Source organism: Patella vulgata, chromosome 5 (genome assembly GCF_932274485.2).
Source record: "Patella vulgata chromosome 5, xgPatVulg1.2, whole genome shotgun sequence".
In the NCBI taxonomy this organism is placed as follows: Eukaryota; Metazoa; Mollusca; class Gastropoda; family Patellidae; genus Patella; species Patella vulgata.
This window is the reverse complement of record NC_065883.2, coordinates 26,987,299-27,004,131: the sequence shown is the minus strand read 5'-3', so window position 1 is coordinate 27,004,131 and position 16,833 is coordinate 26,987,299. Positions and strand designations below refer to the sequence as shown.

Sequence of the window (16,833 nt, the reverse complement as noted above, 5' to 3'; positions counted from 1 at the left end):
TGAATTCCATCTGTCAGGGGATGTTTTACGTGCACGCCATTGTGTAGGCCTTACACGGAACATCTTAACGACCAGAAACAATTCGTCAAAAGAGGTATTCGCCGAGTGGGAAAAGAATTGAATTTATTGGAAGGGAGGTAACTCTAAATAAGTTGGTTCACTAACCGGCTGGGCTTTTGATCAATCTGCGATCGTTAAAGTAATATTAATCTCTTTATAATTTATGGGGTAAAAAGATTAAAACATTAGCTAAATTGTCAAATGTGAAGGATTTCTTAGACTGTGTAAGCTTGGACCCCACCGTTTCCCAGTCGGTGTTTTGTTGATTTTATATGTCTTGTTATGATCTATCCTATAATAGACACATATTAATACAGGTATTTGTTATTACATGTGTGTAATATTATTTTGAAATATAAGTCGAATTGGCGGTAAACGCAAAATCGAAGATAAGTTATTTTCCAAGAATATAGGCTAAAGTCGCTGATTAGAAGTATGGACAGTCATTGGCTACAGGGTCCATTAGCCTATCACATTATACTTGTTAATATTTCGATATTCGTGTTCAATAAGACATAAATTCTTTGAAAAAATTTACGGACTTTATTTAAGGTTTTTTTTTTTCGTTTTTTTTACACCATGTCTTATTGCTCCCTTATGAATATAATGAAATGGGGTTTAACAACCCACTTTTCTGCACCAACCAGGCTAATACAGATGGGTATACTGATGCAGTATGCCTTTCCGTCTATCGATTTCCATGAGTTAAGCGTGGACCTCAGTTTTTTCAAACCATGCAAAAGACTTTTCCAGGCCCTTCGTCTTACACCACTCTCTCGGCTAGAACCGATATTGAACCCAGTTTTTAATGTATCCCCAGTTTATTCAAATGTAAAGCACCCATTTGTTTTGCCACACAGATAATGTATATAACAACAACACCAAAAGCAAAACATTTAAACATTTAACTTTTTTTTTCGTTCAACAAAATGTTCGCACTCAGATTATGAACTAATAGTTTGACATGAATAAATAAACAAACAGTGAGCATGATAGTAATAATAATAAATATGACGGAATTCATTTACAAATAATACTGATGCGGTGTAGGTAAGCTTAAATTTTCTTTCTGTCCTCGGAACATAAAAACACATAACAGTAGTGAATTTTAACTTTATGGACCAAGACGAACCGGTCAATATACCTCAAGCAATATAGAATAATAGAAGCTTGATGGAACAGTTCATCCTGTCGAGGATTGTTAATCAGGAAATAAATAAATGAAACATCCAAGCATTATCCATGGATCAATTGCCCATGTACACCATTAAATACGTGTCTTTTACCTTGTATTATATTATGATCTCGTATCTCTGGTGCTTTTTCGGGAAATTCGCGGTTGAATTTATTTTTGATGTCCGATTTAGAAAAACTGTCTTGAATCTGAAGTAGGGCTGTTTGTGGTCGAGGTGTTCCTGATGCGGATGTCCATTCAAAGCGTGGGTCCGATTTAAAGGTCATATCATGATAGATTGGAAACTCGCTGTGATAAGATGACCTAAAGCTTGAAGAACCTCGTAGACTTGTTGGTACTATGCCGTTAGATGCGCCGTTGAACTCATTTTTGTACTCGCTTCCAGGAGTAGCAGGTTGCTGTCGTAAGAGTAAGCTTTTAGTTGTTTCTGGCCCACTTTGACTTAATTGTAGTTCGTCACTAGCTTCGTTCATAAGAGTTCGAACTAAAGGTCTTGGCCGGCGGGAAGTCGATGGACTTCGGGTGATAATTTCTGTTGTTTTCTCATTGTTTATTTTTGGTATTGCAGACGCTGATGCTAAGAAAGATGGCTGATATCCTGTAAATTCAGGTTGGTTTGCTTGTAATCTGCCTTCAACACCAGATTCATTTTCCTTCTTCCATTCAGCTTGGTTACTCATATACTGCGTTGTGTTCACGTTGATCTTTTTTAATCGGGCGAGTTCAGACTTTTCGTCATCTGTTAGTCCACGTAAATTTATTGTATTGACCCTTATTGGTTCATCGGAGTTCAACTGAGCAACGGTAACCTTGTCTGAAAATTGTACACTTTTACTGGCCCTGGGCACAGATCTTGATCGCACTCTTCGAAGGTTTTGATTCTCTTCGGACATTATATTGAGAGGTTCGTTTCTCGAATAAGGAAGTGTTTTATTTTCTTGTAAAAACTTTGGAGTGTTGTAGCTCTCTCCCATTGTAGTCTCTTGAAGGACAAATTCTTTCTCTTGAACCAACGGCCTGGCAGTCTGTGGAAGGGGTTGCAGTTGAGCCTGTTGCTGGTGCCGGAGTTCTTGGTAAGGAACAGACACTTGACGTGGGGTTTGAATGTCACCACTCATACTCTGTGTGTTACCACAGAAGGTTTTACTTCTTTTCAACAAAATGTTGTTATCTCGGCTTATTTTGGTCGGTAAATAGAGCGCATCTTCATGCGATCTGCTAGTGTTTGTTATGACTGATCCAGTTATTTCATCTTTGTTCATCGAATAAGTTAGCTTATGTGGATCGAAAGACGTTTTGTACATATCTGCACGTTCTTCGTTATATTTGCTTTCATGATCATAGAAAGTTGAAGGAAGTTCTTTATCTTTCAAATGACCGTACTTGTAGTGTAAAGAGTTCAAGTCATGTCGCGGAGTTTGGGATTCGAGGACATTCCATCTATTTTGGGCCTCCATTTCCTGGATTCGTTCATCTCTTCCAGACTTCGAAACTTTCAGATAACTATCCCCTTTCTCTGGAGGTGGACCAGTGGGTGGGTATGGAGCATCAATCCGTGGCTTGTCACCAGCAGCCTTTTGTAATTGACTAATCATGCGTTCTGTTCTAGAGGCCTGATCAACTTCCCGCCATCTTGTATCTGCACTTGGATCTTTAGATAGATCAGGAAGGTTGACATACTCTGTTCCATTCCATAATCTTTTCTCTTCTTTTTCATGTTCGGTCATCATTCTACAAAATTAAATAAAAAAGCTTTTTGACGTAAATATCACGTTTACTACGTTACCAGGTTATATGACATTGCTTAAAGCAAAAGCATCCTGGGTTGAAATTCTATGTTTGCGACCACAATGCTTCCTTGTCAAAACCAAAGGTAGCTAGTCAGTATTCTCAACTGATTCCCTATAGGACGTGGCACGAAGAGAAACTTCAACTAATCCAGACAGGGGTACAAGTAAATTAAATCTCAGCTGGACGAGCTAAAACGAGTCTATTCAAACAAACGTATCGTAATGAAAACATATAATATAACAGAGAATATATGGGAATGTTGATCTGAAGGTTTAACACATCTACAAGATACTTTCTTTACCTTTCGTATGATGGTGGTTTGTTGGAATCTGCTTGTCCTGGTTTCGTCTGTGACAAATTTACTCTGGAAATTCTTCCTTCCACTGGTCTTGGTGGGTCAAAAGTATTCGCAAAATGGGGATACTGAATATAAAAAATAAAATAGATATCAACTAATCTTTGATAATAAATCTTTTTAAAAATTAATTTCTTTTATTCAGTACTAGAAATAAAATTCAGAGTCGTCTAAATGAATTGATATGATGTCCGGTATCAAGCTATTATAAATAATTCATACAGTCCATTCTCACCAATTTGTCGTCTATTTCGCCTGTATTGGTAAAATGCTCCCTTTTCTCATCAAGATTATCTAATTTAACCGTGTTGCTGGGTCCCATTCCCGTATAATCCAACTGCTTTGTTGTCAACCACTGAGACCTTTCGACATTTCGCATCGTGTCGGCCGTACGTTCTGAAATCTGATGTTCTATTGGTCGTTGTTGTGGATTAGGAGCTATAGATTTTTGGGGTATAGGATAAAATGTTTGTCTGTTCCCATGCGTCTTCACAACCTGTAATATAAGAGTTCATCAAAATTTTAAGTACAGTGTATACCGTCCATCATTAAAGGTTCAGACTGTAAAATACCCCCCCCCCCCTTCCTCCGTGAATCGCCGGAAGTTTCAATTACAAAGATCTTCAATGATAGTAATCGCGGACATACTATCCGTCTCAGTAATCTCTAGGTGAGGACCATTTTTATTCAATAAAAGTTTCACGGATTTTGAAAAAATGGAATCCATTTTCTAAATTGTATTCTTATGATTGAAGCCGTGTTGGCTCAGCGAATAAGGTGCTGGTTCACTAACAGAGATGGTCCGGATTCGGCCCCAGTGGGGGGAATTTAGTGAAAAGTAGGCGGAATCACCGCTGTCAAGGCAAATTTGCAATATTTTTATTCACCATTTTGCATAACATTGACACTCACCTGATCAAAATGATTTTCACCATTCCACACTAACGGTTTCTTCTCTGATTCTGGTGGTAAAATCAAAACTTCATGCCGGATTCCAGAACCTGGAGAATATGAAATATGTGTTCTTTGAATTAATATGTGTGCTTTATATGCTATCCCCTTAAACCACTTTTGTTCCTTTATATATAGGCTCATGTAATTTAATAACTGCCTGAATACACTGCGTGTAATATACCATTCCGGGGCTAACGTTTTCAGACTGCTTTTTTATACAAATGATTTTAATTCCCCATATAGGTACTTTTTGCATAAATAGAACAAGAGGGTGGGATTAATTGTGTATCGATGAATGGAAAATTTGGGAGTGTTAAACAACTATTTGTAAATGTACACAATTGTAGCGAAATGTAACGACATGAAGATAATCTTGTTTGGTCTCTTGTCACAAATTATAGATTTAGGAGATAAACTATGTTCTTTACAACCACTCACAAGGTACGAAAATAACAGGTCAGTGTTATTCAAAATTTCAGGGAGGTGACAAATTCTTTGCATTGGTCTTTACAGTAGGCTAACAATGTACACAAACAAAAGGATTCTTTTTCGGGATTGGGCTGATAAAGATTATAGAAGCCTGGTCGAATAGTCACTCAGTAATAATCAGTAATTGTAATCACAGAATTGTGACCTGTGTATTTCCGGATTAGATATAAGGGTGGATGGAGTTAAGTACATATTTGTTTATTGTTGATTAATAATATCTTCTGGTATCTGGTTTAATTGAGAGACTAAAACGAAATTTTTGCCAATATTGCCAATAATCCTGCTACATGTATTTCCTTTGGTCCAGTGGCGTTGGAAGTTCATCTTCCACTACCATCACGTGGGTCACGGTGGCAAAGTGGGTAAGACGCTGGCTCGCTAGCCTGGAGGTTGGCTGTTCGATCCCTGCATTGGCCGAGAAAGTTCATCCAGATTATCCGGCGTGGTTCCCCCTTGTCAGTGATGCCGGACGGAGGGACTGACAAGGACAGCTGTCTAGTCGTTCGGATGGGACGAAAAACCGAGGTTCCGTGTACACATTGGCGTGCACGTAAAAGATCCCTTGACAGTTGGAATTCGATATAAGAGTAGGCCGTAGTGCCGCTGTCCGGGCAAAATTTCCCTCATAGCACACTATGGCGTATCCCCGTCTTCATTAGCCCAGTTCAGAGCAGAACAGTAGGACGTTAAACCCTATTTCATTTCATTTCCCCACTACCATCTCCACCCACCTATCCCTCTAACAAAATCTAACGATGGCTTACCCTTTGTTTTATGTAGGATCTGTACATCATAAGAATTAGCAGGTGTTTCAGCATGTAACGGTTGTTTAGTCAGTGATGGGACACCTCTATGTGGATCTTGGGGTGAGGCAAATGTTGGGAAAACAGCAAATCTGGATATATGTGAGTCATAAGGATGTTCAGCAGGAAAAGACTTGTTGATGAGTATACTTCTGTAAATTAAAAACATGTTTGGTAGATTTAGATTAAGGTTATTTTCTTTTTCATTTATTGATTTTTCTTAGTCAAGGCCAGAATGAGGATTACGAGAGAGAGGGAGAAAATGGGGGTTATAGTCTACTCGACACAAGCTAAGTCATTTAGGGAACAATATAATATGGTACATTCGTATTTCGATAATTCGCTTGCGCGTAAGGGATCTTTAACAGTTGGAGGAAACCGGGGGCTCGTATAGAAAACTCATAGGTGACTTACAAGATTGTGATTGAAACAATGCCAAGGCCACTTGACTCATTGACTGACCTTATGATCTAGACCGCACGCATTCGACCACTCGACCACCCAAACCCCGCGGACTATTAAATGACAAGCTCTGTCTTGGATAAATAGAGTATATATCGTATAGATATAGTCTAAACTTACCCCATATCGGAAGCTTCTGGTCTTGGTAATCTGAAAGATAAATAAATTAGAGTTATACATAACGTGTATCCTATCAAAATTGTTTTAATTTCTCCATAATGATATCAACCTTTTTCTTTAGATGAACCATAGAGAGTGGGACAACATTTATTGTTTAACAATATGATAAAAACTGTCGACCCTGTTTAACAAATTTAAAACGAATATTATGGTCTTTTGTATGAAAATGATGATCACATAAGTACTTACAGCTGATCATTGTCTCGAACATTGCTACGTTTTAGCTGTGTCAAATCATAAAACTGTTTAACTGGTACATCTCTGAAATAAAAAAGGAACCGCGCCTTTAATTCGTTGATTATAAAATTAAAATGAAAATGAAATGGAGTGTAACGCCATACTTGTCTATACAACATGTAATAGATAATCTATATGTTGCCGGATAACGAAATATACGCCTAAACAGACTCTTTCTTGTCTGTAAATGTAGTTGCAATTTTACGGATTATCTTAAAGATAGTAAAGAAATCTCAGTAGAAGAAAAAAGCTTTGGTACCAAGAGCAATAACTCAATCCCACGACTGCATATGATACGTTTCTTCATACATGGGCCAAGACAATCTTTTTAATACGTTTGAAAATTCTAAAGATGATCTGGCAAGTTCGGAAACAAATCAAAAAACATGGCCCCGTTTGTCTCCTATCAAAATACCACGCTTTAATAGTTGGGTGTTTATGACTATAATCATTATACGATTTGGTTTCTAACTGTGCGTTTAATATATATAAACGTGATTAATATATTTGTACACTACCACCGTGTGTGATAAAGACAAAAGCTTTTTAAAGTTTGACACCTGTAGGTAAAACTTGTTGACATATTATAATAACTGTTCATTTTCACTTGACTATCATTTAAATCACAGGATTGTTTACATACTGATATAAAATATAATTTACTTATATATGTACGTGAAAATTAATATGTCATTGCCTTTATCAGCTCATAAAATGATCACAGTCTGTTTGTTCAATATATATTTTTTTTAACAAAAAGACGCCTATAAATCTTTAGTATGTATATGTCATGATAACCAACAGCAATGTTTGCTTTTTTAGGCATATAGGCAAGGGTTTGCGGGAGGTGGTGAATGGCATATTGACATTAATCTGGATTACTTGGATTATTTGTGCACAATTGATTTTCTTCTGCATGACAGCTAATCAAGCTTAATTTGGAAGCCGAAATTTTGAAAATGGGATGGAGCTCACCACTAGTTGTCACCCATAGCTGTGAAAACAATACTGGTAGAGTGGTAGCTACTTAAGAAATAGCGGTGACGTTCCTCCACCGTACTGTAGAAAGTTTTTTTTTCTATCGACAATTCGAGATTGGAACTCACTGGGTTCGTCAATAAAGAAACGAGACAATATCAACACGCTTAAAAAGAAATTGTCTCAGAGATTAAAGGTAATTAAAGTTCCGAATTTCTGTACGAGCAGTAATAGAAAGTTATGTATTTTACATACAAATATTCGTCATAGGTTCAGCTTTCCCTACTCGGATCTCTTTAGACTAAACCTAACTTAAATGTTCTTGTGGCGCAACAAAATGTTATTTGTATGCCAAAAAAACACGTTCACTACAACCCAATTATTTACAGGATTCTAACATCATCTATTTATACTTATTTTTAGTTTATAGATTAGATGAGAAATTCAAGCGTTTGCACAGGTTGCATATAAAATACAGAGGACACAATAATTATATGAAATACAGTTATTGTATTTTAAGTTGTTGTTATTGAAGTATATAATATAAATGTCCTATTTTATTTTATAATTTAGGATGCTAATGCAATAAGGTGGACAAGTGCCATTCCACACGATCTGCCAAAAAATAGTATCTTTGCATATTTTTAGACCAGAACTCTGAAACTGGCATATTATACTATAATAAAAATGATAAAATGCAGATAACAATGAACGAGTTAAGATTTATTTTAAAAAATCAAACGATCTTATTTAAAAACAACGGCACTTGTCCACCTTATTGCATGCACTAGCATCTTCAGTTGTATCATTGCTTGAAAAAAAAGAATGAAGAATGACTGGAAAGATGTTTACGTCTTACTGTTCTGTACCAAAGCAGGGATCGAACACTCGACCTCCAGGCTAGCGAGCCAGTGTCTTACCCACTTAGCCACCGTGGCTCCCTGTATATTTCCAGTTCAATGCCATTGAAACATTTTATGCATATAACGTTACATTGGTGGGTTATGGTACTTACGTTTGGTGCCATGATGGAGCTTTTGGTAACCAGATATCTGTCTCCCCCTTTCCTTTTCCCGTTCCCCATTCATCTGGCACCTGAGGTTCATGTTCGTGATTTCTAAACAACTGTAGGGAAGTCATAATAGCTCGTCACCAACACAATAATTGTCTCTTTAAATTCACAGAGTAGCCTTTTAATCTACCGTTAGTTGTTCAGTTGACCTGTCTCGTGTCTCTAAGTATATCTAATAAGTACCGAATACACGAGATTATTAAGAACTACCAGGTAATAAATGTATACTAGTATACCACTACAAAGCGTCGTTGGTTGTTAATGGAAACCGTATACAAATGAAGTCAATGGTTTACGGTTAGAGTTGATCGCTGGATATATAGACTATATAGAGGTATATATGTAATATGATTATCAATAATATATCACACAGGGGATTTACAGTTAATCATTATAAAAGACCGCGATTTGTTACTCAACTTAACCGTGGGATTAGATTAAGTCGAGCATTCTTGATTTAACAATACAACTTATATATGGCTCATTAATAAATTAAAAGTAATACATTGCTGGAATAAACAAACACATTTACTTTAATTATGATAGGAGTGTCATGGGTTGATTGGCGATCTATCGGAGTGGACATAATGTAAAATGAACAACGTCGCAGCCCGGACAAAATCCAAATATAGGTTAATGGCCAAATTCCACTATGTTCTTCTGTTAGATGTGTCCATTTTGCTAAACTTTATTATTTCAACTTGACAACAACAAAAAATTTCACTTGACAATATAGTTGTTTCATGTGTTTAATAGCTTGGACAAGGCTGTGCTATTCTTTTATTAGCTATCTGCACATAAACGGGTGGTGTTTTGAACTTTCAAATGAAAATAATTGTAAAATCACCAAATTTTTGCTTTCCGGTTGGACGTCAACATAGTAAATTCACCATTTGTCCCTTATAACAGTTGTATGATTTACCCTACCCAATAGTGATGTAATACTATCGATTCGAATATTAGAGACTTTTGGCAAGTTGAATTTTTTCCACCCGTATCGCGTATCCGTGATACGTTGCGTCAATGTAGTTTTAGACTTTTGGCAGATTTTCGCGCCGCGTACGTGTGGGTAGCTGAGCTGAGCGTAGTTCTATTACAGCATTATGGCAGTTATCTACCAAGATCAATATCAGTACTAGTCAAGTACATAGCCTACAATTTCCTGGAGGGAGTGAAGTCGCTCGACTTCGACTCGACAACAATTTCTATTTTCACTAATGTACCATTTCAGAAAGTTTATCCCCCTCTACGATAGAATCACGTCATTTACAGATTTGCAAGGTCCCACCTACGTAAATTTAGCACGTAGATCAGGAAAAATATGAAAAGTCCGCGAAAAGTTCATCAAAAGTAATGCTTAAATTCCAGTCTTTATCATCGCTGGTTTCGAATCCCCGGTTGTACGTGGCAAGGAGTAGGGTCGCCTGTTTTCTCCGGGTCCTCCGGTTTCCTCCCACTGCTAAAGACCCCTACGCGCAAGCGAATTATGTAAATAAAATTAAACCATATGTTAGTCCCGAAATGACCTAGTTTGTGTCGAGTGGACTTTAAACTACATTTCTCCTTCTCTCTTTATCATCGTTAAAATCACATCTTAATATACACCTTCGTGTTCTAGGATACACATAGATTCATAAAAAACGCTATGGCACAACATTTCAGCGTCCAAAAGTAGCAAACAATACAGTAAAAAGACGACGATGTTATACGGACCTTTTCCGTATAAAAGCTGTTCGATGCGTGCTGCCGTATCCGTGTGCCGTATCACGTATGGGAAATACACACGCATTGATGACGTCACACGCAAAATCGTTACGGATACGTGATACGGACCAGGAATTTACACTTGCCAAAAGTCTCTATTGACTATACCGTAACGTATCACTCGTTCTGAGTCTCTTAATCTGATATTGTTTGATTAAATAATATATAAACCTCGAGACGACTTAATTACAGATCTCCATTATCGCGTGTTAAATCATTTGTATAATTTAATACACTGGCTAAATATTTGCGAAAATACAACACTAATGTTCTTGGTCGAAATATTGCGTGATATGGGAAGCGTGTATACATGCTTATTGCTTATATACATAAACCAAATGTTAAATTAATAATAACTGGTTTTTGACATATTAATTTGAAGTCAGCACTTAATTTAAAATATATGAAATTAATTGATTTAATTTAATTTACCTCTTGATTTGGGTTAAACGTAAAGATTTCGATTTCATGTATTCCACGCGTTTATTTCTTTTCTTGGTCGAAATATTGCGTGATATGGGAAGCGGGTATACATGCTTATTGCTTATATACATAAACCAAATGTTAAATTAATAATAACTGGTTTTTGACATATTAATTTGAAGTCAGCACTTAATTTAAAATATATGAAATTAATTGATTTAATTTAATTTACCTCTTGATTTGGGTTAAACGTAAAGATTTCGATTTCATTTATTCCATGCGTTTATTTCTTTTCTGGGGTGACGACCTGTGCCTACATTGAACATATATTAGGGGAGAGATTTGAAGTTTCACTGTCAACACCGTAAACTAACTAATATCAGTAAGCAGGCCAGCTTCCTCTTTATCTTTGGAAACTATGTTTTTTCGTACACATCTTCACTAATTACTAATCGAAATGAGATAACTCGCTTCAGTACTTTATTTTGACCTGAATCAAAATTGGAGGTAGGAATTTGAGACACATTTCTTCTATTATTCATTGTCATCCCCGATTTCCATAGTCGACTTTTCGTTCTTCTCCACTACTAGGCACTAGATGCAGTGCCGAACTGGTGGGCCTAAGGCCCACCTGTCAGGTCATTGACCAAGGCCCACACAATTTGGCGCGTCACGAGCGCGCCGAATGCGCGCGAGCGTCCGAGGTTGTCTGGGGTATTCTCCCCCCTGAAAAATTTTGAAAATTGACAACCGCAAACCCATTTTCCAAGCATTTCAGACCAAAGCAGAAGGCAAATTTTTGATTTCCTGATACAATTAAATAAGAGAATGACATGTCCTTCCTTCCGTCTTTCTTTTCTCCCCCCCCCCTCCTTTCTTTCTCTTTTCTTTTTCTCTATCTCTGTTTTCTTTTTTATTTATAGGCTTAGGCCCACTTTTTTAAATGAACTTAGGTGGACAGGTGGACAGGTGGGCCCAGTCCGGCACTGACTAGATGAATACTGGGGATACCGTCGGTGAATAATTGCAGACATTTAGGCTTAAAGTCCCGATCCGCCATTTGTCCGCTTTAAGAATCACTTGCAAACTGCAATATTGTGATAGATGAATCTCTAATATATGAGTCTAAAAATAGCCCAATTCCATTCAGTAAGTACAAAGATATGTGGAATTGAAATTCCAGCAATCTATGCTAATTCGCTATGTAATAAGCCGGTCGCCAATTTATTTAAGTATTAAATAACTAATTAGCGTGAATTGTGCCGTGAGAAGTTTGATATTTTAGCGAAAACAACTGGCGCATCGTTACGTAGATTAAACATACATTATGCCAATCTGTTTCACAGAGATCTTCTAACATCTCTGTAACAGATAACTGTTTCGACACGTGGCGTCACATCACGCGGCGTCAATCATTGGCTCAATAACGCGTCAATTGTTTAAATAAGACGTTACTGATTCTGGCTAAATGGTGAATTTTACTTATTTTAATACCCATTTACACTAAATAGGAAATGATTTTTACCTACAAATAACTTCTTTATTTATTTTCTAATAAATGAAAAAAATGTTTTAGAATTTAATTTGACGGAAGAAAAAAGTTAATATTTGGGACTCATTAAGTCGCATCGATGTCATCCTTATCAGTGATTGTAGCGGCCTAGCGAAAATTCACTGCTGGTCAGTGTGACATTATGCAAGAGCTAAATCTGTCTATTGCAGTTCTTTCTTTAGGCCTGAAATGTTATCTAAATTATTAATTAGACATTAATTAACCTATCCAGACCATAACCAACTCTAGATGGCATCGCTAGCCTGCGATCTTTAGTGGATTGTGAGCCGATTTACTGCATAACTTCCCTTCACGATTTAACGATTAAATGGATAATCGAGACTATTCTGTTTATCGTACTGACTTTAGTAATGATGATCAATCTAGGCGGAAATTCAGTCGCTTTGTTCTCGGTTAATAGTGGATCAATTTGAATGAAATTTTCAGCACATTGCCTTTACATTATCTGCCTTTGCCAACTCGTTATCGAATCTCCCATAATGTATCTTTAAGAAGAGTATTGTGAAGAAAGAGAGAGAGGAATGGGGTTTAACGTCCACTCGACACAAACTAGGTCATTTCGGGACTAACATATGTTTTAATTTTATTTCAATAATTCGCTTGCGCGTAGGGGTCTTTAGCAGTGGGAGGAAACCGGAAGACCCGGAGAAAACCCACGAAGTTGGACAGGCGACCCTACTCCTTGTCATGTACAACCGGGGATTCGAAACCACGTAATGTGAAGAAAGCTAATGAGGAATGTTATATAATTTATAATATGTGCTCTCTGCAGAATTAGATTTATCATAGACATCTACAAAATGAAGTGAACGAACTCGATTCTATGTTATTAACAATGTTTCTTAGTTCGCGTTTCTTTGGCTACACATATAAAACTGTAACAGGATATCAAATGTTTATGAAATACATTATAAGGGCAGTAACTCTATTTATGAGATCGATAACATTGTCTCAGTCTAGCAGTTTTCTCCCCATTGAGTTGGTCGTAAAATTGATGCAATTTGTTGGCCTACAACATTATTTTGAACATGTAGATAATATTTATAACTAATTTTATTTATTTTCATCTATATGTGCTCGATAGCGATTTGTGAAATCTCGTTGACACGCTGCAGTGTAATAAACTATAGAAATTGTCAGCCATAAAGACTGTTTTATTTTTTTTTACTTCTCTGTGACAAGGCGCTACAGTCTTTTCATCCTTATCTCAATCATCTTGTTTTATCTCCAACTTTTACCCATTGTTTTAAAATTTTCAAATTGATAGTGGAACGATATGTATCAAACAATCATGTTTCAACTAACTTTTTTTTTCAAGTTTAATGAAATCGTTTTACTGAAAAATCTAGGCGAGAATGACTTAGGCCTGTAATGTTTTGACAGAATATAATCAAGTGACCCAAAAATAGATTGACACATGCCTAAGTCTTAATGTTCCTATACTACTAAGTAAAAGACAACTTGGTCCAAATAGAAAAGCCAAATTGATTCCAAGTCTGTTTTTTTATTTATAGATTTAATCAATATCCAAACGCTTAGCAGTATCTGGCAAGTGCTAACAGAGAATAGGGCTACTATATAGTTTATATAGAATATGGTAATTAGTATAAGGCAATCCATTATCATAATGAGGTCATCCTCCCCACCATTACCACCACCCCCACCCCCACACCCAGGGAAGATATTTTCGTTTCCAGTGCAAAACTTAATCTCTAACATGTTTGGTTTGATCGCAAATCCAGCTGCCGACATCTGAAAATCGAGAATAGAGTTATTTCCCTTATATTTTTATTTATTCGCAGGCCATGGGTCTATTATACGCGTGAGAAGATCGCGTCAGCAATTTAAGACTATAGCAAAACCACCGTGAAAATGCCATAAAGGAAAATTAGATTGGAACATAAAACAACAACAAACTTCCCCACCTCAAAGAACTGTTCATTTTCTACTCTTTTGTGTTGGTAAAAGAAGTGGCCCAAGAATAGTAATTGTTGAACATTATTGCCCGTTTTAGTACAAACGAATTAAGAGTGACTCGCTGTTGACATAACCTATTTGTCCTACAATTTCTTAATTTTATCGGTATAATGTATGCCTAAGCTCCTTTTGGTTTGGTAAAACTTAACAAAAATGTCGAACAAATCGGCACAGTTATAATAGAGGTGCCATATATTTAAAGATATCTAAGTGTGAATTGAAAAGTAATTTTAATCGTGTATAAAACAGTCTCGGAAAATTTCATAAAAACCAGATGTCTCAAAATCAATTCAGTAATTTTGTGCATAGAGTAAATTTGCTTTTTGTTTTATTAAAGAATTGTTGATTAATAAATATCGACATTTTATTAAACACATAACTGTTAGTAATCATAGAAAATAGTATGTATATTCGTCATAATATTAATATTAGTATTCTATGGTTTCCGAATTGGGAGGTTGGATGGCCGAATGATTAGCACGTGCGCGCTGTACCATAAGGTCTGTCTTTGAGTCAACTGGCGTGGTTTCGATCCCCCGGTTGTACCTGACAAGGAGTATAGAGTCGCCTGTCCAAACTCGTGGATTTTCTATGAGTCCTCCGGTTTTCTCCCATTGCTAAAGACCCCTATGCGCAAGCGAATTATTGAAATAAAATTGAACCATGTGTTAGTCCCGAAATGACCTAATTTATGTCGAGTGGACGTTAAACCCCATCTCTCTCTCTCTCTCTCTCTCTCTCTCTCTCTCTCTATGGTTTCCGAATTAGGAATTCGGTCAAGGGAAGTTTTAATAGGGTGACTTCCCCACATCATATCATAAGTTTTTTGTTATGAGCAACAAATATATGTTTTCCCTGGTAATTTGGGTGTATTCTCCAGTCGACGAATACCCAAAACATCGGATAACGTAAACTGTCTGGTCTCAGGATATAGTAGGGAGCTAGCTGACCGTTGTTCCTAAACTCGCGGAAAAAATCGGTTAAATAATAATATAAAAAATATATTGGCAACAAAACACTAAATCCACAACTACATTCAATCTTCATAAGCAAATCGCTTAAAGGAGCTAAATCGCTAATATTCGGGACCTGTGAATTGACATAAGTGGGTCGCAAACGGGTATAATAATGTAATATGAATATATATAACTGATTTACATCCAATCGTTTCTGATTTTACTGTAATTTCTAATCAGCTATGTTCGGCGAAATACACCAGAAGTCTCAATCGAATGACAATCTTTAGCGTCTGGTTATTCCAGTCTAAACCGATGGTATTTATTGCGCATGCTCTCCAGATAAGAATATAGCGTCACCATTTGACATGACTTGTGGAATATGTCTAGCCTCGTTCTTTGAGTCCCTTGTTCCAAATGGCACTGAAACGCATTATAGTACACGATTCGTGTACCAAAGACAAAATGTTTATTTTGTCTTGAATATTGGATATCAGAAGCCCATCTTTTCCCTGTAAGATCACAAGACCAATGTTGATTTGAATTGACAAATAATTCTTGTTTTCAATGTCGAAGATTTTTGATGATATTGAGTTAGAGACTTAGCTACTTTAAGTTGCACATCCCCTGGGTTTAGGGCTTTGGGACGCGTTTAACCATATGTGATAATGGCTGACACCAATATTGCCTTTTAAGCAAATATTTGAAATTATATTGTAATGATTCGGTTTTTATTAAATATTTGAAACTTCTGTTCGTTTTATTTGTTTATACTTCTGTTCTTCCATATGACCTTCTATAGGAAGGTACCTAGGCGAACCTGCAAATATTTCTCATCTGCAGGAAGAATCTGTGTTCTGACGTGGCATTTTATTTGTCCGTCATATTTGAAATAAACATGTCTATCGGGGCCAGTAGGGGGCGTTCTGAAGTACAGAAACCAGGCGATATACTCTTCTGAAGGGCACTTTTTATTTATAGTAGGGTTGGGTAAATAACAGCGTTTTTTCAGTTATCCAATAATGACTTGTGGTTTCCATGGCCATTTTGGATGCTGAACACGAATCCGTCGGAATTTTTCACCTAGGATGACCTTTGACCCTGGATAATTCAATTTATTCAAAATGGCGGCCAAATTTCATGTTTTTCGACAAATATATCATAAACACACCGTCAAATATCTCTATAAATAGGTTTTAGAGGCAGGAAAGAACGAAAAACAACATTCAGAACAGAATCCGTCAGAATTTTTGACCTAGGATGACTTTTCACACTGGAAAATTCAATGTATTCAAAATGGCGGGCAAATTTCATGTTTTTGGTCAAATATATCCTAGACATGCGGTCTAATACCTTTAAATATAGGTTTTAGAGGGAGGAAAGCACAAAAACAACATTTCAGAACATTTGTGAAGCACCTAAGCTTTCAAACTATCAAAAACTACGCAAAATCATGAGAAAATTCCATTTTGTAGCAATATTTGACATTTTTTGAAAATAATACTTTCCAGATTCAAACGGTTGACATGGTAAACAAATTTTCACATAACAGTTCAGTTTATAT

The 16,833-nt window shown here is 36.5% G+C and overlaps 1 protein-coding gene across 1 annotated transcript; it reads right to left on the bottom strand.

The window, feature by feature from the left end:
* Positions 1–997: 997 nt before the first annotated feature.
* Positions 998–8,783, bottom strand: LOC126822486 (uncharacterized). The gene is made up of 8 exons (XM_050551417.2): positions 8,520–8,783; positions 6,479–6,550; positions 6,230–6,259; positions 5,609–5,799; positions 4,314–4,402; positions 3,637–3,897; positions 3,348–3,469; positions 998–2,986 (listed from the first exon to the last, which is right to left on the bottom strand). The coding sequence occupies exons 1-8, from the start codon at positions 8,642–8,644 to the stop codon at positions 1,297–1,299; spliced, it is 2,580 nt and encodes an 859-aa protein (XP_050407374.1). The 5' UTR covers positions 8,645–8,783; the 3' UTR covers positions 998–1,296.
* Between the last annotated feature and the right edge of the window lie 8,050 nt (positions 8,784–16,833).

Excerpts from the sequence above, each read along its gene's own strand:
- LOC126822486 (XM_050551417.2), bottom strand. The coding sequence starts at position 8,644 with ATGACTTCCCTACAGTTGTTTAGAAATCACGAACATGAACCTCAGGTG. Across the intron at positions 6,551-8,519 it reads GCTCCATCATGGCACCAAAC|AGATGTACCAGTTAAACAGT; the intron begins GTAAGTACCATA and ends TTTTTATTTCAG. Across the intron at positions 5,800-6,229 it reads CCAGAAGCTTCCGATATGGG|AAGTATACTCATCAACAAGT; the intron begins GTAAGTTTAGAC and ends TTTAATTTACAG.